This window comes from Panthera onca, chromosome C1, assembly GCF_046562875.1.
Source record: "Panthera onca isolate mPanOnc1 chromosome C1, mPanOnc1 haplotype 2, whole genome shotgun sequence".
NCBI lineage: Eukaryota > Metazoa > Chordata > Mammalia > Carnivora > Felidae > Panthera > Panthera onca.
Window position 1 is genome coordinate 149,485,131 of NC_138346.1, and position 20,330 is coordinate 149,505,460.

Consider the following 20,330-nt stretch of genomic DNA (forward strand, 5'->3'; position numbering starts at 1 on the left):
GTCTTCCTGAGTCTCAGCAAGTTGACGACACTGTCAGGTGGAACAGTGCAACCCTCTCAACATGTGGGTTTTTTGTTTGTTTGTTTTTGTTTTTTTTTTTTGTTTTTTTTTTTTAATTTTCTTAGCGTTCACTAAATAGGACTTGTTTCTTTTTTTTTTTTTTTTAACGTTTATTTACTTTTGAGGCAGAGAGAGACAGAGCATGAACCGGGGAGGGTCAGAGAGATAGAGGGAGACACAGAATCCGAAACAGGCTCCAGGCTCTGAGCTGTCAGCACAGAGCCCGACGCGGGGCTCGAACTCAGGAACTGTGAGATCATGACCTGAGCCGAAGTCGGACGCTCAACCGACTGAGCCACCCAGGCGCCCCTCAACATGTGGTTTTGAACCCCACCCCCCACCTTTATGTTGTCAGCGCTGGTCAGCATAGGCCTCAGCACCTCTGAGAGAACAGAAGACTCGTCTCCCAAGTGCTCACACCTGCTGCCTACCCTGAATGAACCCTTTGGGAGGGAGGATGATTATAATTGTAATGTTTTAAAATCTTCCTTGAAATATTCAGGTTTAATTCATGTAGATCAAAATCTGCCAGGAAAATGCTCCACATACACTTTGCATATGCATTCTGGAAGATTCACAGACCTGCTGAAAGGCTGCCTGCCACACCATACCCCCAGCCCCTTTCTCGAGTACGCGCACTAGAGGTTGGCAGAAGACGCTGAGAACCTGCGCGAACCTTTATCAAGTTACTGGATCTAACTGGGCCTCTTGTTTTCTGATCTCGAAAATGAAGATACTGGATTAGGTGATTGCCAAAGTCCTTCTAGACTTAACTGGCTATGACAGTATATCATTCATGCGTCTTGAATAGAATACAAGAGGTTTCTTTCAGCATTCTAGACTGTTGATGTTCTAACCTACGTTAGGAAACGATGAGAAAAAAGTCTGTATCCTCCCTCAACCTGAGTGTTCTAGTTTCTCTCAGCTCCTCGAAGGGCCTTCAAAAAGAAGCATCTAAAATACAGTGACTCACCCATGCTTTTCATGGGCATGGGGCCTTGCCCCAAGCCGGGACTCCACAGTTGGGCAAACTGTTCCTCACCCTGTTAGGACATGCGTAGGGCTGATTGAATGGACTTTTGTCTTTGCCTCTTTCTTAACACCTTCATTATGACTGAAGTCACTTTTTTAAAAACAAATAAATGGTGGAAAAGGGAAGGGGGACCTAACCAATTTTGTTTTTAAACTACACACCATAAAACTGTGTCATCATTCTGTGTATAATTCAATTGAAGTGTTTTTTTCTAACAAAATTAAGGGACATATGTTCACTCATTCAGTGTACATAATAGAATGGTCAAGGTGTGTGTTTAGACAGGAAATGTGTAAATCTCGTTTTATATATGTATTATTGCTAGAATCCTAAACGTGAAAAAAGTGTCTGGCACAAATGGGTACTGTACCAATCACCTCATTAGTGCAATAAATATCGCCTCTCACATTAAAGACATTAGCAAGTTTAACTGGCTAATGATGTTCACTGTGTGTCTAATGGTAGGATTACTAATGGATCTCAAAGCTCATACCTTTTCCCCTTCTTTCTGACCCCCAACTATTTTGGTCTTGGGTTACACAACGGCTGAGGCAGGGGAATGAAAGTCAGCTCACCGTTCTGCTCCCAACTGTGCCATAACCAGGTGTGTAACTTTGGACCAGCCTTTTACCCCATCTGGACCTAGGTTTCCTCACGTGAAACGCAAAGAACTCAGTCTGGAGCCATCTCTAAGATAGCTTCTGGCACTGACAGTCCAGGACTGTGCCATCCTCCAGCCTGGAGAGGTTATCTGCTGCCAGCTACTGTTGACTCTTGGAACTTCTGTTCCCAAGAAGCTGATTCCAGACTCTACCAGCTCTAAAAATCCTTGGCCCTTGCATTCTATACTGTTCTTTCTAGAATCAAGAGTGCAGCTTTTGCTCAGACTTGGGTTCAAAACCACGGAGTCAGTAAGAACCTCCTCCCATTTCAAGATGAATTCAAGAACCAGAGTCCTTCCTAGGGTAGGTAGATCATATTTCTTGTGTGTTTGCTCTGTCACCTGCTGTTTGCTTATCTTCTGTTCAATCATTCGGGGTGAACATTCCATTTTTTGCCCTCTTCAGATTCCAGCCAGTTGAGCTTGTAGGCCCCTAAGAAAACTTTCCCTGTGGGCATTTCTCATCTCTATTCTCTTTTTTTAGAGAAGTTTCCAGGAAGGAATGTGGAATACAGCCAAACAGAGTGGTAGGTAGTTATTCGGGAGTGGCCTCCCCTGGCCCCTGGGCCAGAGAAACAGCAGCCCCTGGTGATATAGACTAAAAGTTGACTCTGGCCCTGGCGGACCGTCCTTTGTCCTTAACTAGCTGAGGGAGTATGTGGTCCTCCTTTGTACCTTTCCCCTTTGTCTGCAGTGGGTATATAGCACCTTTCAAGTACCAGACTGAAAAGTCACTGGAAACATGCCTTATACAGTACTCTTACTCAGCAAAGAAAATCTTTACGAAGAAATTAAATGGAATATTCTTTCTGGACTTGGATAAGGTTTGTTTTCAACTTCTCCCATAAGCTCTTTACTCTTCTTTTATATGCTTATTCTCTCTTTCTCTCCTTCCATGTTCTAAGTGAAAGCCAGGGGATGATTTCTGGATTATCTTGAGTTTTGAGTAAATTTTTGCTGCTAAAATGACTAAATGAGATCGGGAGTCTGCCATAGGGCACATCCTTTCCTCCCCCTCTTCTGCTGGACCCACTGCAGGCAGCATGTGGTGCTTGGGAAAGGCCTTTCTGGAAAGGCGAACCACAAGAATGCAGTCCTGCATGTTGCCTCCTGAGCCACTCAGGGCAGTGATGATTAGCCCCACGCGAATGTGCCGATTGGTTCTGCTGCTTAACAGCTCATATCTGGAAGTAGATACTCAGGTCATTGCCAAACTAAGGATGGGGGGAGGTGGGGGACTGATTTGACAGGGATTTCAAATTCGTAAGTGGGCAACCCAAGCTGAACAGTGCGTCCAACTTTGCCCCGTTGGTATGTTGTTCCTACCTTGTATGTGACATTTCCTTTCCCAAACTGGTATTTTGCCCTGAATCGTAGGGCATAAGAGCGCAAACAAACAGATGGTATACATTAGCTACATCTCTTTTCTTAGGCCCTTTGCTGATATTAGTTAAAGCTGCTTAGCTCTTTACTTGGAAGTAGTTTTGACTCCACTTTAGAAGTAACATTTGCAAAGGGAATGCAAACCAGTGCTTTGTCATGATTCCTCATGTTCGGGGAATTCGAGATTTGAGTTCTTGGCTGAGTGAAGGAGGCCTCAAAAAGCATGCCTTACCGAGCTGTGGCTGCAGAGATGCTGATCAGAGGGCAGGGCTCCTGGGCCTTTCTCCCCTCCGCTCATTCCGATGCAACTTTCTGCACAGACCTCGACACGAGGCTGCTGGTTTTCATCACTTCTTCAGCTGGAGGTGAATTTTGGCTAGCTGCGGACTCTTTAAGGCATTTACAAAGCCACCGAGAGGAATTCAAGGGTCGTAAGGGAGAGCTAGAGAGACTGTGCATTCCACACACAAGACCTCCAAGCAGCGGGGACCGTCTCGGCAGCAGCAGCAGGCCTTTAACTTATTCAAGGATATTGTTCCGTATCAGCTGCAGTTCAGTGACATGGATGAGTCTCACCAGCATAAGGGGGCATGGAATGAGCCAGACACAAGAGTATGTGCAGTCTGATGCTTTTCATAAAACCTCCATAAACAGATGAACCTAGTCTGTTTAGAACCCAGAAAAGCGGATACCCTTGGTGAGGGGATGAGTAGTGTCTGGAAAGGAGCTGGAGAAGGATTTCCAGGGAACTGGTAATGTTCCATTTCTTGATCAGGGTGCTAGTTATCCAGGTGTGCTCAGTTTGTAAAAATTTATCCAGCTGTAAGCTTACAGTATATACACTTTTGTGTATGTACATTATATTTCAATAAACAGAATTTACTAAGAAACATGTCTATGTACAGTGACGTGAAACTGTCTCTAAGGTATATAGTTAAGTGGGAAATACGCAAAACAGCAATATGTAGAATATGCTATTCATGGTGTACAAAATGCATGTAGGCATAATTGTGTTTGGAAGGATACTGGGAAGAGCGGCTGCCCTGTGGTGCCTGGAGACAGACGTAGGAGGAGAATTTGCTTTTTACTCCATGTCTTTTTGTGCCTTGTTGTACACAATGAGTATGAGTATAACATTAAAATAGAGTTGAAAATTACTCATTAAAATATTAATTAAAGAAGCCATTATGCTAAGTGAAATAAGCCACAGAAGTTACACGTGCTGTATGATTTCACTGAAATGAGGAACTTTAGAGTAATCCAATTCATAGAGACAGAAAATAGAATGGTGGTTGCCAGGGGCTGGAAGGAGGAGGGGATGAAGAGTTTTTGTTTAATGGGTCCAGAGTTTCGGTTTGGGAAGATGAAAAAAAGTTCTGGAGATGGATGGTGGTGGCGGTTGCACAAGAAGGTGAATGTACTTAATGCAACTGAACTGTATACTTAAAAATGACTGGGGGCACTTGGGTGGCTCAGTCAGTTAAGCATCTGAGTGTTGGTTTTGGCTCAGGTCATGATCTTACGGTTCATGGGATCGAGCCCCGAGTCGGGCCCTGCGCTGTCAGCATGGAGCCTGCTTGGGATTCTCTGTCTCTCCCCCTCTCTGCCCCTCCCCGACTGGTGCTCTCTCTTACTTTCAAAATAAATAAATAGACCTTTTTAAAATGGCCAAAACGGTAAATTCTATGTTGTGTGTATTAAAATTGAAAAATATATTAATTAAGGCTAAACAGTCATTTTTAAATGAAGGTAAATTTATATGTGCTGACTCAGTCATTTGCAAGCTGTGTGACCTTAAGAAGTTACCTCCCTGTGGCTCCATCTCTTAGTTTCCTATTCTGAGATAGCATTAGTGCCTATCTTATGGGGTGGTTGTAAGAACCACGTGAAAGAATACATGTAAAAAGCTTAGAATAGTCCTTGCGACATAAGTGCTTAAGAAATGTTATTATTATCATCATCATCATTTGTGGCAGGATTCTCTGTGTTATGCCTACCATCCCGTTTATATTTTGGGGAACAATCTGTACGTTCGCACACAGGTGCCCCTAACGTGCCTGCTTGCATCCATCACATATCTTTCAAATACCTTCATTGTGCTGAGGGTTGGGTAGACAGTGGTGAGCATAGACTGTTGGGGCAGGATGGTGGTGGTGACAGGATTCCTGTTTAACTAGAGAGGTCACAGGAAATCTCTCTGGGTAGGTGACAATTCTGAGCAGACATTAGCAGAATACTGAAGGAGCCAGCTTTCCAAAGACTAGAAGAGCTTAACTGACAAGGGGGAAGTAGACTATCACAAGATCCCAAGTTTGAAGGCCTCTTGTATAAGGTGGAAAGTAGTATGAGAGGAGATTGGAATGCACATAGAAAATTCTGGAAAAATGGGGATTAAACTGTTAAGAGTGGTTTCTGCTGAGGAGTGGGTCTCAGGAAGGTATGGGGAAGAGGGTGTGGAGTGGAGAAAAGGAATTGTACTTTTCACCTCATTTCCTTCTACACTGAATTATTTGCCATAAGCATGTATTTTATTATTTTTTTTAAAGCTGGTTAATAAAAAATTAAGAAATTTTAATGATTAATAGTAAGGAATCTAATAACCTTTCTTCTTTCAAGAATCACCTCGTCTCAACTCTCCAGTTTCTTTTCATGAAATGAGAGAGTCATGTAATTTGTATCTGCTCATTGGTCTGAAAATAGGGCAGACGTGGCCTTCTCTTATCTATTCAGCCATCTTTTTCTTTGAACAGGGAATACTATTCTTCAGTGCCTTTCAGTGAAATCCTTGAATCATCTCTTCCATTGGGAGTATTTTTACTTAAAAAAAAAAAAAAAGGCTTCCAAATTCATGGAGGATTCTTACCTTGTGGTCACAGCAGTGACAGACTCACACAGAGGCAGGTGCCTGCCTTTTCCAACTGAGTGGAAGAGGAGAGGCAAAGAGGAGGACTGACAGGCTGAAGTAGAAGGAAGAAATCAAGCACCGTGCTGGCCAGACATCCTCAAGGTCTCACAGGGCTGAGTGCTTTCCTTCCCTGTGGCTCACTCGGGGGCCCAGTGCCTTATTGAAGTTGGGCAGGAGTGAGAGTTCCCTGGGGTGCCTGGGTGGTTCAGTCAGTTATGCATGAGACTCTTGACTTCAGCTCAGGTCATGATCTCACAGTTCATGAGTTTGAACCTCGAGTCGGGCTCTGTGCTGATAGCACAGAGCATGCCTGGAATTCTGTCTCCCTCTCTCCCTGCCCCCCCCCCCTTCGCTTTCTCTCTCTCTCTCCCTCTGAAAATAAATAAAAATAAACTTAAAAAAAAAAAAGTGAGAGTGAGCGTTTCCCTGAAGAGTGTTCTGAAAGATAGAAAGAGGTTCACCTGGTGCAAACAGAATTCCAGCAATGGAAAGACTGCTTGGACTCAACTCTTTGAATCAAGGCAACTGGTGATGTGTTCCAGCTCCCAGGCAGTGTTGGTGGGAGTTTTTATCTGGAAGTCTCCTGACGTTTTCAGTCCTCTAGATGGAACTGAAATCAGAAAAGAGGAAAACAGAGCATCTGATCTGTGCTTGGCTTGCCTTGCTGATAAATTTCATTGCCTACATGGCAGCGGGAAAAATAAGGTGGACAACCAATTTGGAACTTGGCACAGGACTATTTGTATGCCCAAATGCTCATGCTCCAGATGTCTCTTCTCTGTCCGCTGTTTATTCTCAGCGCATTTTGATACCCGTTTCCATCCTGGAGAAGTACTGTAGTTGAAACTTTGTCTTTGGCATCTGGCCAGGTGCAACACTTGAGTTCCTTCTCTTCCAAGTCTTGGCACTGCCCTTCCACTGTATGTCTATCATGTCCCAAGTCCTCTTCATCCAGACAACTCTATACACTGGAGAAGACGCCTTCCTTTCAGGTTTAGCTCATACAGTCCTATTCCAGGAAGACTTCCTCTGTCCCCCATCACCTTGTTTTGAAAACTCACTCTTTGCCTACCATGAGCAATAGTAGCAATAATAAACTGGTATTTATCAAGTGCCTATTGTGTGTTGGCAGTGTTCTAAGTACTTTACGTGGATTAATTCATCTAGCCCTTCATCATGACTCTCTGAAGTAGGTGTGGTTATTGTCCCTGTTTACATATGAGGAAACCGAGGCACAGAGACAAAAGCACCCATGGCTTCCTTTCTGCTCAGGATCTTTACTTTCTGACAAAGCAGGCTATTCTCTGTGCATTTAGATGGCCCCTGCCAAAGGGGCTTGGCCCTTGATGAATGATCTTCCCTTGATCTCCTTTCACATCCTGGGCAAAAAATCTGTCCCCGTATTCTTCCTGCCAGCTCCATCTGTGAAGCATGTGGGCCGATGTTTGAATAAGAATGACTAAAGGGGAAAGCGATTTTATGAACTTCAGACTGTGAACTCAAGGAAGAGAGTGAGTCAGGCCTCCACATTCCTAAAATACTTTCAGGAGGCTCAGTGACCTCAGACAATAAGAACCTGAGGCAGAGCTCTCTGGACATCCTTGGGAGGCCCTCCCACATGGTAGAACGTGAGGGGAGACACTGTGCACCTGGTTCCTATCTGCACTGTGTGGGTCTGAAGATCATTAGCCAGAGCAGCCCAAGGCTGTCCAGAGCACCTCCTCGCTTTTGCCCAGGCTGTTCCCTCTGCCTGGCATGCCTTTCCCTAAGCTCTTGTCAGCTTGTCCTCAAAGGCTAGGCTGATGTGTTGCCTCCTCTGACTGCTCCAGGCAGAAGTAGAGGCTGTGCGGTCTGGCTCCACAGGGCTTTGTGTGTACCTCTCAGCCCCGAACTCCTGGTGCCTAGAGGAAATGGCTTTCAACATGTCTACCCTATACATAGTCACACATACTGAGCTTGGTGGCAGCTCCACGGTTGAGGAAAAAGTCCTGTCCTGGGAGGTGGGAGATGTGGGTTCTAGTCCCATCTCTGGCCTTGACCATGCAGTGTGACCTTTCACACCTCACATTCCTCATGAATTAAAACGATTTGTTTTGATCTACCTCTCCCACAGATGGTCACTTCCCAAAGTGCAGGGACCTTTAACCCCTGATTTTGTTCTCAGTGGGAAATATGCACAATAATCATGGACAAATCTTTCCCTTCCATCCCTTTCCATACCAAGTTTAACCCCCTAGTTAGTATGGTGTACAAACTATCATCCACTAAATTAAAAAAAAGGTGATTTGGGGGTGTCTGGGTGGCTCAGTTGGTTAAGCTTCTGACTTTGACTCAGGTCATGATCTCATGGTTTGTGGGTTCGAGCCCTGTGTCCAGCTCTCTGCTATCAGTATAAGCCTGCTTTGGATCCTCTGTGCCCCTCCCCCACTTGCACACTCTCTCTGTCCCTCTCAAAATGAATAAATAAACTTAAATAAACAAAATTTTAAAAAGACGGGTCATTTCTTCGTGTGCACGTTTCGGGGGAACAGAGCATCCAGAAGCTGCACAAGTGATACCACACAAGTGAGTCGTGGAGAATGACTCAAGATGAGCCTTCCAAGATCTTTTGAGCAGGAAAGGAGTAAAAAGGTTGTACCTGGAGCCCATCCTGTGGATGGAAAAGCTGAGAGAGTAGATCACAGGCACGAGAATTCCCTTAACAGCTGCACCCCTTTCCAAGAGGACCAGTCATTGAAGGATGGAATGAGAGCATCAAACTAAGTAGGCTGTGAGTCCTTGGCCTAAAGGCCAAGATTTAGATGCTCTAGTCCCTGATTCCTTGGGAGAAGTGCTTTCAACTGTTTCCCCACAACATTCATTAAACCTACGGAGATTGGCAACAGCACCAATGCCAAGGGAAAAGCCCTGTCTTAGAAGTCTCACCTCAGCTGTGACATGAGGAGATTGGGCTGGTAAAGAGGTTAGCTGAGGTCCTATGATTCCCAGCCACTTCTGCTCTTCTGTGTCATCTACATAAACATTTCTCCAGTGACCAATCTGGCACTTGCCCCAGCCTCTATTTTTGCAATTAACGAGGCTGTCACCTCATAGTTGCACTCTCCATGAGAGGAAGGAAAAAGTGTGGGCAAATGCAGGTACATATGGCACATTTTCAATCAAGCAAATGGGATCTTTATTACCTAATGAGTTTAAAATCCATTTGCAAGCTAGACAAGGGAGGTCCTCTTCCCCATCCCATTCTTGCCTCCTTTCTTGCCCACTGGCCCATCCCCATCTCCTCCTGCCCCCATGGTGGTCTTTCCCTCATTCTGGCTGACCAGCGGAAGCTGCCTCAGGAAGCCCACCTCTGCATCCTCACTGGAGCTGCCCTGGTTCTCCTTGCTGCACCTGCCAGATGCCTTCCACAACCTCCCAGGTAGTTAATGATCTCCCCTTGGGCAGAAGAGCCCTTTAATAATTTACCAGAGTAGATAAAGAAAAAAGCATAGTTCTCTACTTGGAGGCCAGTTCAGACAGTATGGATGGGGTTAAGATTGACTTCAAGTTCAATCTCAGCTTTCTTGTGTAGGAACCCTGCCTTATAACCATGTATACAGAATCTTATCAAAACCTTCATTCAGATATTTAAACATCCCAGCCTTACCGTATGATCGGCACTTTAGGGCTCCTTCAATTCTCAGGGGAATATGTGTGTGTGTGTGTGTGTGTGTGTGTGTGTGTGTGTGTGTGTAGACACCGAAATACTCTGGGACAAAATGAGATTTAAACATTTAAGGAACTCTAGAGAAAGAAAAGTTATTTTGCATTTTCTGACTTCTTGGGTTCTTTATTAGAATTTGAAAATCATTTTTTGCAGGGAATTATATATTTCACTGAGTCAAAAGTGCAGACTTTGAGAAACAGCATCGTACAGTGGTAAAAAAAAAAAAAAAAAAAAAAAAAAACGGCAACAACAACAACAAAAGAAAACACATGCTTCGGAATTAGAAACCTACCTTGAAATTTTATCTTCAATTAAATGTGAAACCTTGAGGAAGTTATTGAGATTCTCTGAACCTCATTTTCCTTATCTCTAAAATGAAAATAATAATTCTGTCCTTGGGCTGTTTTTCGGGAATCATAAATTTGTAAAGAATAACCTGGCACACAATAGACAATAAATGATGTGTCCTCCTCTTCCTCCTCCTCCTCATTGCCTGTATCCAGAAAAAGTCCGAATTTGTAAAGCCATGAAAAAAAAAGAACTCCCTCTCAAAAGTGTAACAATGAAACTTAATAAGGATAAATATAATAGACTGTAAGACTACGGATTCACTGGTGGCCCCCAGTGAATCACCTCCTGGTACCCAAGGAGGTGCAGTTCTCTCCCACATTGACTCTGGGTTTGACCATGTGACTTGTTTTGGCCAGTGCGACATTAGTGAGTCTGAAGTACTAGTGGGCTTAATAGGTGCTTGCACATCAGGACCATCCTCTTGGAACATCTCCTCTTAGAAGCCAACTGTTTGACTGTAAGGAAGCTCAGTCTAAACAACTGAACAATGGGGAAGCCACAAGATGAGAGCCCATCTTGGACGTTTCAGCCCCCACCCAAGCTCCTGGCTCAGTGAGTCACTGCATGAATAACCATCCAGCTACACCTAGCCAACAAACAAAATTGTGACAAATAAGTCCTTGTTGTTTTAAGCCATCAAATTTTGGAAGGGTTATGCAAATGCCAAAGCCTAAATTTACATTAAGGAAAGGCAGTAACACAAGTAGAAGTGGTGGGTTATCCTTACAGAAGGTCATCTGAAGAGACCTTAAGATGTCAGTTAAAAATTATTATATTAATAAGTGTTGACATACTGCCTAGAAATTAAATGCAAGCTTAGCCTGCTTTCATTAAACCAGTGAATCGGCTGATGGACCATACAGTTATTACAGCCTGGTTACCAGGCTCTGCGCTGGTGTGTGGGGATACTAAGCAAGTGAAGACCCAATTCTCCTATTTCATGTTGTCTCTCGGATTCTGAAACTTGTCTGCACTTGTGCTGGGGGCTGGAAAGGCTAGGGAAGAAGTGCTCACTATTTAGTAGGGAAAGTGGATTTGTGAATAAAAGTGCACTTAGATTCCTGAAGGGAGCTGATAGGCTTCCTGGCCTTGGCACTCAGGAGAGATCTAGAGGGCTCTGTGAATCCACGAATATCCCCTTTTTAGAGGAATCTTGACAAACTCAAGTGTATCTGGAAGCAAGCAACTAGAGAATGAAGGCCTGAAGATTAGACCATGTGAGGAATAATGGTACCCACTGTAAATGTTTAAGGGAAAAACAAAAAACAAACAAAGGAACAAATAGAAGAAAAGAAAGGCTGGGAATGCAGGTAGGGATGGAGCACATAATTGAGAGGACCTAAATATGACGTGTAGAAGAGGACCACATTCATTCCGAGGACTGCCAGGAGGACAACCATTAACCGTTACTAAAAGTTATAGGGAGAAGGATTTCACATTAGTATTCAGAAGAACAGCTCCCACTTCTGGAGCATGAACTACAGAAGGAGGCAGAGCGGATACCACCTCTGTGAGTGAGAAAAGCATGGGTCACTCCTTGCCAAGGATGTGGGGAAAGGGTTCTGGGGGTAGATGGAGCCAGGAACCTCCAAGTCGCTCCCAAGTGTAGGGTCCCCCAGTTCACCTCTGGAGTTCTGTCATTTTTAGTCTGACTGAATAGTATTAAGTAAAACAGATGGTACATGCCCACCATTAAGGAGGGGGAGAATTGTCCGCCAGCGATGACAGGAGACTGTGCCCAGAGATTAGGAATGTGAGAATTCAAGCCTCAGAAACCCATAGCCGCTGCCTCTGATGTCTCTCACCACTTTGAAGGGATTATGAGAACTTGTGTTTTCCGGGGATTATTTATCACACCCTGGGGGGAGACTCAGAGGAGCAGGTCAGGCAAATATGAGCCTGCAGATTTCGCAAGCATGTGACAGTTTAGGATGTACAAGTGAAGAGAACTAAGCAAGTATAAGGAAGCCATCTGGCATTTCTGACTGGGTAGTACAGCCTCGTTCCAGAACCACCATTGAAGAACCTAACTGGCTCTCTCCTGCTTCTCCCACCGTTTAGCCTACAAAACTATAGAGGAGAAGATCTTTTCAAGAATGTGGGTCCGATTTCCCATCGTTGGGTCCTGTGGGTCCTGTGGCACCAACAGCACCAGGACTAGAGGTTCATAGGTCTGTGGGAAACAGGAGATGTGGGAAGTCAAGTTTAGGATTGCCTGGAGGCCTTGCGATTATGGATCCAGTCCAGGGATGTCTTTCACCTTAGTGTCACCGGCTTTGGATGGGAATAAAAGGAGATACTTGCAGAGTGCCCTCTGACCGACAGTTTCTTGGGTTCCCACGGTCTTGCACACCGTGCCTTTGCACATGCTGTTCTCACTACTCAGCTTGCCCTTTCTCCCTTCCCCTTTTCTTGTTTTTTTTTTTTTAATTTTTTTTTCCCTTCCCCTTTTCTACCAAGACCTGACTTCCAGATTGTACTCCACGTAAAACCTTCTCCAACTCTCTGAGGCTGAGGCAGCCTCACACCTGCATTGTTTTTCAGCACAGCTTACTGTAACTAGACCGTGAGGCCAGGGGCTGTGTCTTGTTCATCTCTTTGTTCCCCGAAAGGAGTAACACAGAACCTGGAATGTCTCAGATGCTTAGTACACAGGGGTCGAAGGTATGAAGCCCATTCCTCTCCCTCCGCACACATGTGGCATGCTCACATGTGCTGTGTTCTGTGCAGGGTTCATGCCTGTGTTATCATTGTGACCCATGTCTCTAAAGTTGGAATGCAACTCTCTGGTCAGAAGTAACTTCATTCTAAAGTAAACAAAACAAAGGAAAATGTGATTTCCATTTGCTCCATCCACTGCAGCGAAGCCCTGGCCTCTGGGGGAGGGGATTGGTCTAACTGGGACCGCCTGAGCAGACCAGGAACCCTCAAGGGAAAGAGGCCCGTTGTAGCAAAAACGCTTCAAGCTACTGACCCAGCACAAAGACTCTACTGTGGGGAAACTCAATATAAGGGTGTGCCTTGCTCTACGGGAACGCAATACAGAAAAATACAAAGTCATAAAATAGATAAATCTGGGCTGGTTATTGACTTTACAAGAGAGAACTTGCCAGCAGGCTCCTCTAAATAGCCAGCTCCCATAGTCCACTTAAACTGTGATTTTATTTTCAGAAGTTTGATATTACACACCGGTTTTCAGGAGAAACATAAATAGGTCCCCAAGGAGCCTGGCGTCACAGCGTGTCTGGCCAGCAGCTCCTTGACCAGGGCTTAAGGTGATCGGATCTTGAGTAAGTGCTGTAAGTGCTAAAGGCTCCCCCTCCACGTCTGCTCGTTGAGTCTGACTGTTTCCAAAGTTGGGTGTAATAGGAAGAAGCAGACCCAATCTGGACCTTCTTACCTCTATTCAAGTGGGCTGACTGAATGCCGTAAGGGGGACATAGAATTTGTCTCAGCTAGTCAATTCATTCATTCATTCATTCATTCATTCATTATCATCATTCATTTATTATCAAGTTTATTGTGCACTTTCTATGTGCATGACACTGTGCTAGACACAGCAAAGTAGAGAAGGACTATAAGATGTGTTCCTGTTGGGGCACGTGGGTGGCTCAGTCAGTTAAGCATCTGACTCTGGCTCAGGTCATGATCTTGTAGTTCTTGAGTTTGAGCCCCGCGTCGTGCTGTCTGCTGTCAGCACAGAGCCTACTTCAGATCCTCTCTCCCCTTCTCTCTTTGACCTGCCCCCACTCTCCCTCTCTCTCTCTCAAATAAATAAACATTTAAACAAATCTTGAAGAAAGATGTGTTCCTGCCCACTGAGAACTCACACACTACACTAGAACTAAGGCTAGTTAGACAAGCCCTTGGATATCATCGATTCTAGAATGTACATATTTTTACCCTTTAACAGCTCTGTAATCAAGATACATTTTACTGCAACCATGCAACTGTGACATAGTTGGCCATAATTGGCTGGGTTTTTCTTAGAGGTATGTAAAATGATGTTGTGTCTTGCAGTCATCCATGTCTTAGATGATATAGGGTACGTGAAAGCGCTAAGTAATGGTTTAATACCACAGGACTCCAAGTGGAGTTTGATAGTTGAAGAATAAAATTGGGCCCCTGTGTGAGTATACCTCGTGGATTTCCCTTTGCAGAGAATGAATATCATAAGTTTAAAATAATGCCCCTTTTCCATGGTTCTCCAGGGAAGCTGGGCTGGAGTGGGCTTGCCCTCCCTCCATTCTGGGAATCAGGCGTGTGTAGCAGCCTAGCCCCGATTCCCTTGCATGCAGGTCGCAGGAAAACCAGAGGAGCAAAGTAGCAGAGACAGGTGTCAGTAGCAGCCCTTGAGGAATGAGGACACTCTTCTTGATCCCGTGATTCGTAAATGCAAGTCCTTAGTGAACTGTACCCTCCGGGACCCACCACGACACCTGACCTATAACAAAACAGGAATTATAAACCACAAGGCTGTGTGTGTGTGTGTGTGTGCAACAGACAGATATAAGTGTGTGTGCAGATATAGGTCAATGAATGAATTTCTGTTACTGAGGCCAAAAATGCAATACAAAAACACTTCAGTGTGACTGCTAATCTTGATTTTTTGGCCCAAATTCATAACAGTTTCTTACAGTCTATCTAATGTTACAGGGGATTTCTTCTCTTTCTTTTTTTGGCGTCACCATTCCTCACCCAAAAAAAAAAAAAAAAAAAAAAAAAAAGCAGTGGCTCCTGTTGCTGGCCCTGTACACTTGCCATGTTCCATTTATTTCAATAGCTGTGTTCCCACAACATGCCAAGAGACCTAGTTTCTTCTGAGATTGTAGAGAATGTACAGCTTCTAGGGAGATGACAGGGAAGATGACTGCATGGGGGGGGGGGGGGGACGGTGGTTCAAGAAGTCCCTTGGTGCATATGCAAATACCCAGCATGCTTTAGACCAAACGCATCGACATAATAAAAAAATCCAAATCCTCTAATTCATTGATGCAGCACAGAAAGACCATGAATTACTTATTCACACTTGCCTATACAGAATGTGAGGACTCCTGGCTGTTAATGCCTTTTCTCGACATTCACTTTGATTGTGAGTGCAATTATGACAGTTCTTTCGTGTCCGGAGGAATAGATGAGGTTATGGAGCCAGCATGGAGCTGTCCCTGTGGCCTTTTGCTTGCATGTCACATTACCACAGCCTTTAAAATCCTGGACAAGAAGACTGTGCGCAGCTAGTGGTAAGGATGAGCATTATTCTAGGAGGAACCGGAAGCCATTAAGGGACTGGCCTCCTACCGGAATCTGACCTGTGGCACAAACACAAGAGCATCAGATGGCAGTAACCAAGTTTTCCAGGTCGCTTCTCTCTGGGCTTTTTGCCTTTGCCACCGGGTCCAAGTAGTCACTGGGGCTGCCTTGGGTGACCCACCGGTGGGTCAGGCCCAGGCTAGGTCCTGTCAGCCTGAGGTTATCCTGTCATAAGGAGGCTGTTGTGTGGGGGAAGCAGACCGCTTTTGTCTCCTGGGGGTATGGTGCACTTCACCGTTTCCAGCTCATATCTGGTGATGTCAGTGCTACCTCACCCTGTGCAGGCTGGCAGCTCTTATTACTGTGCGGGTGGGGGATTTCCAAAGGTAACACCCATGGAAGGGACAGGCGTGTCCCCATCACCAGGACAGGTCTCCTGTAGGTCCCTACGGAGGGCTGCTTTTCCTCTTCTCAGCCACAAGTGCAAAAGTGAAGATGCAAAATGGCTTTTAGTGCTCAGGTCTTGTCTGAGGCTGTACATTTGCTGACTCATAGTATTCGTAGGCTTTGAATACTTCGGTATTTTTCAACTTGGGATGTAATTCCAAACAGCCTTTTATTCATCCTTCAAAACTCTGTTCAGATACTGTGTCCTCTGTGAAGCTTTTTCTGACTACCCTCTGAACTCTCATATTCCTAAGTTTCTGGCACAGTTACAGTGCACTAGAATTACTTGTATATATTACTATCTCTGCTAGATGTGCTACCCTTGAGACCAGGGGCCCTGTGTCATTATTTCCTTTTTGTTACCCATGTCTAGCTGACCCATAGCCAATCAAGTGCATGTTTTTGTTTTTAATTTTTTTTAACGTTTATTTATTTTTGAGACAGAGACAGAGCATGAACGGGGGAGGGTCAGAGAGAGAGGGAGACACAGAATTAGAAACAGGCTCCAGGCTCTGAGCTGTCAGCACAGAGCCCGACGCGGGGCTCGAACCTGCGGACCGCGAGATCATGACCTGAGCCGAAGTCGGTGGCTTAACCGACTGAGCCACCCAGGCGCCCCAGTGAATGTTAATAACTGAGTTATATTCCTGCCAAATATTTGTTTGTTGGTTTATTCATTCACATCTAAAAGTACTTTCTTCTCCTTTGGAAATGGTTATTGCTACATTATTTATAAAACTTACAGACATCAAAAAGGGCCAAGTATAAAATCATCAGTTAGGATGCTTTTAGCTGTAAGTAACATTTGGCTTAACAGAACCAGCTTAAACAGTAGGAGGTTTATCATCACACCAAGCAAGAGGTCTGCATTTCAGGTGAGCCCAGCGCTGGGTGATTCAGCAGCTTAGTGATCTCTTTAGAGACTCAGGGGCTTTTCACCTTTCTGCTTTGTCATCTTCAGTGTGTCAGTGATGCCTCCTGCCTGGGCTGGAGACAAGTTATGCCCAGGAAAGACGAAAGGCATTTCCTCTCCCAGTCTCTTTTTATTATCAAAGGCCCTTTTCTCAGAACCTTTCCCTACCCCCACAGGATTTCTCCTTGAGGATCACCAATTAGGACCTATCACTGATAAGGGAATGAGACTCAAGTTGGCTGAAGCCAGTCCTGATGCAATCCCTCAGGTTAGAATGGCAACAGGGGATTTCCTTTCCTGGTCAAATGAGAGAGAGAAAACTTGAAAATGAATTATGGCACACCAGGGGCGCCTGAGTGGCTCAGTCGGTTAAGCATCTGACTCTTTTTTTTTTTTTTTTTTTAATTTATTTATTTTTGAGAGACAGCACCAGCAGGGGAGAGGCAGAGAGAGAGGGAGACACAGAATCCAAAGCAGGCTCCAGGCTCTGAGCTGTCAGCACAGAGCCTGACACGGGGCTTGAACCCACAAACCATGAGATCATGACCTGAGCCCAAGTCGGTTGCGCAACCTACAGAGACAACCAGGCGCCCCCTAGCATCTGACTCTTGATTTCCACTCAGGTAATGATCTCACGGCTCTTGGGATCCAGCCCTGTGTCCGGCTCCACACTGTCAGCGTGGAGCCTGCTTGGGATTCTCTCTCTCCCTTTCTCTGCCCCTCCCTGCTTATGCTTGCTCTCTCTCTCTCTCTCTCAAAATAAATAAACTTAAATAAATAAATGAATAAATAGATTGTGGCTTATCAATAATACAAGGAAAATCTATAAAGCAATTATAGCGATTTTGGGAGAACTGCATATATCAACATTAATTGACTTTCAAGGTATAGTAAATATAAAGCTCTATATATAGTCTAATCTTTTTTGTTCATAATAATAATATTAATAAATGCAAGTTAGCCACTCCCCCAAATCTGTGAATAATACACATCATGCACTTAAAAGTATGTGTGTATGCATGTGCGTGGGTGCACGTGCATGTGTGTAAAGGGTAATGTTTCCTAGGGACCTTCGTTTTTGACAGTCTGTATTTCTTACAATGTTCTTGCATAAGTATGCCTTCCTTTTGTTAAGAAAAAAACCCAGACATTAAAGAGAACACTGTAAATAGCTAAGTATCATTCTGAATGCAAGAAGTCAATTAAAGACATAGGCTCCTTTCCAAGAACAAACTAATTTGGAATATAGGAAGGACCTCTCTCAAGTTTTGCTCATGAGCCCAGAATTTAAACTCTCTCCATGAATGAGCAACGTTTTGTTTTTTGTTTTTTGTTTTTGTTTTGTTTTTTTTTAGCTAGCAAATCTCCTTAACAGAAGATCCAAATTTTTACATGCTGAATCATTCTCTGTTTGCCGGAGAAGGGCGTCATCCTTGCAGCGGGATGCTGACGATCCTGACTCGCCTATAGAAAATCCATTGGCCCAAGTCTTCCCAGGAGCCACGTTGACACCAAAGAACCAGCACCAGCTTCCCTGTAACCCAAGTGCTTTCCTGTGTCCAAATGCCCCTGTCAGAGATAAGCCTGAAGAATAAATCCTCTGAGGTCCACCTTCCACTCTGCTACTGGCTAGCTAACTATAACTACTTAGACAAGTTCTCAGTCTCTCTGGAGTTTATTGAATGTCTCTGAAAAATGAGTATTATTTATGTGACAGCACTTGAAGGAAGGACTTTGAGTCATTAAAAAAAAAAAATTCTAGAGCAAAATCCTGGCTATGGGTTGTGATTCCCCTTGGAAGGCTCTTTGGTCACTACAAAAATGGCTGGTTAAATTCAGCAGAGGTTCGGGATGCAGGCTATATCTCTGATCAACTCGTCCGGTGTCGGTGGGAAAATGTGACATGATATTTTACGTGGAATGGGTATACTTCTACTCAAAAATACACAGACCGTTGCCGTAGAAGGAAGCTGGGAAGTGACGGCATGTTTATAGCCCCATGGCCATCTGAAATGAATGACGTGGCCTCTATTTTTCCTGTGCTTATAACATGGTTCCCGTGCTAAACATTACTTTTCTAAGCACTTCCACGTAGTATTCTGGGTTGTGCCAGTAAAGAAAGAACCTGTGTTTTTTAAAGATCGTCTCTTCCCCGCCCTTCACCTCCCCCAACCACACACGTACACATACGTGTCTCTTCTCCTCAGTCTGTGCTGGTGAACAGAGCACACGTTCCGAGGAAGCTGTAGCACTGCTCTCACCATGCAGAAGCTGCCATGTAGAGACTGTAGTCCACTGCTGCAGATCTACGAATTTTTCAAAAGAAGCCAGAAGTTTGGACTTCTTAAAAAAAACTTCTCAGCTTTCAAATATTGGCAACAAAGCTCAGTTTTTATAAACCCTGTGCCAGTTGAACAAAACGTTGTCTATTGGCCCAATCCTGCCCCAGCCACCAGCTTGGGAATTCTGCCCTGGGGCGATTTAGAACAAACTTGCTTTCTCTTCTCCACGAAGATCTGGAGATGTTAGAACACAGTTCTCATACTCCTTCCAATTTATTCTTAGTTGGTACTCATTCATTGACCAAAACCCTTCAAGGAGCTTAAAATCTCATGGGAGCAGTTAAAGAACGAGTCACAATATAGTGGTGTCAGTGCTACAGTGAGGATTTGCACGAAGGGCCAGAAGAAGGAGTGCTCTTTGTCTCTCTCGGGGTGTGTGCAAGTGATGGATTGTGTCCTGCTGTATCCAGACAGATTTACAGAAAGCTTTTCTCTAGAGGTCTTATCAGGATCTCTCTCCACTCCCCCACCCTGCAGCCATCTTGACTAAAGTAGATCCTGCCAGTTCCGGAAGGACCTTGCGGTCAGTGTACCAGGAGCGTTTCTGAGAAGCCCACAAATCTGATTGATGTCAAACAAATGCTGGAGCCCTTCCCCACTCATGCATAAGCACGACAGGCCTGGGAACGTCTTGGGTATAACTAGCAAAGCTTTTACCTTTTCTGACTCTGCTCAAATTCATTCCATTTTATTTATTTATTTTTTAATCTTTATTTATTTTTGAGAGAGAGACAGAGTGCGAGTGGGGGAGGAACAGAGAGAGAGGGAGACACAGAATCTGAAGCAGGCTCCAGGCTCCGAACTGTCAGCACAGAGCCTGACGCGGGGCTCAAACTCACGAACTGTGAGATCATGACCTGAGCTGAAGTCGGCTGCTTAACCAACTGAGCCACCCAGGCGCCCCATTCATTCCATTTTAGAGAGTGGACATGAGCTTCTTGCCCCCAAAAGGGTCTACTACACAGGTACTATGATGGCTAATTTTCTGTGTCGTCTTGGCTAGGCTATGATGCCCATTTGTTTGGTCAAACACCAGTCTCAATGTTGCTGTAATGGTATTTTAAAGATGTGATTGACTTTGAATAAAGCAGATTACCCTTCATTATGTGGGTGGGCCTCATCTAATTAGTTGAAAGCCTTAAGACAAAACACTGAGGTTTCCCAAAGAAGAAGGAATCTGGCCTCAAGACTGCACAATAGAAACCCTGCCTTGTTTCCAGCCTGCCTGGCCTGACCTATGGATTTAACTTTTACCTGAGTTTCCAGTCTGCTGGCTTCC

The 20,330-nt window shown here is 44.6% G+C and overlaps 1 protein-coding gene across 1 annotated transcript in view; it reads left to right on the plus strand.

The window, feature by feature from the left end:
* The window catches only part of ZNHIT6 (zinc finger HIT-type containing 6), a 105,353-nt gene extending 86,897 nt beyond the window's left edge, over positions 1–18,456 (plus strand). The window contains exon 10 of the mRNA XM_060626377.3: positions 18,065–18,456. Within this exon, the coding sequence (XP_060482360.2) occupies positions 18,065–18,081 (17 nt within the window). The 3' untranslated portion in view covers positions 18,082–18,456. The remainder of the gene's footprint in view (positions 1–18,064) is intronic.
* Positions 18,457–20,330: the final 1,874 nt, after the last annotated feature.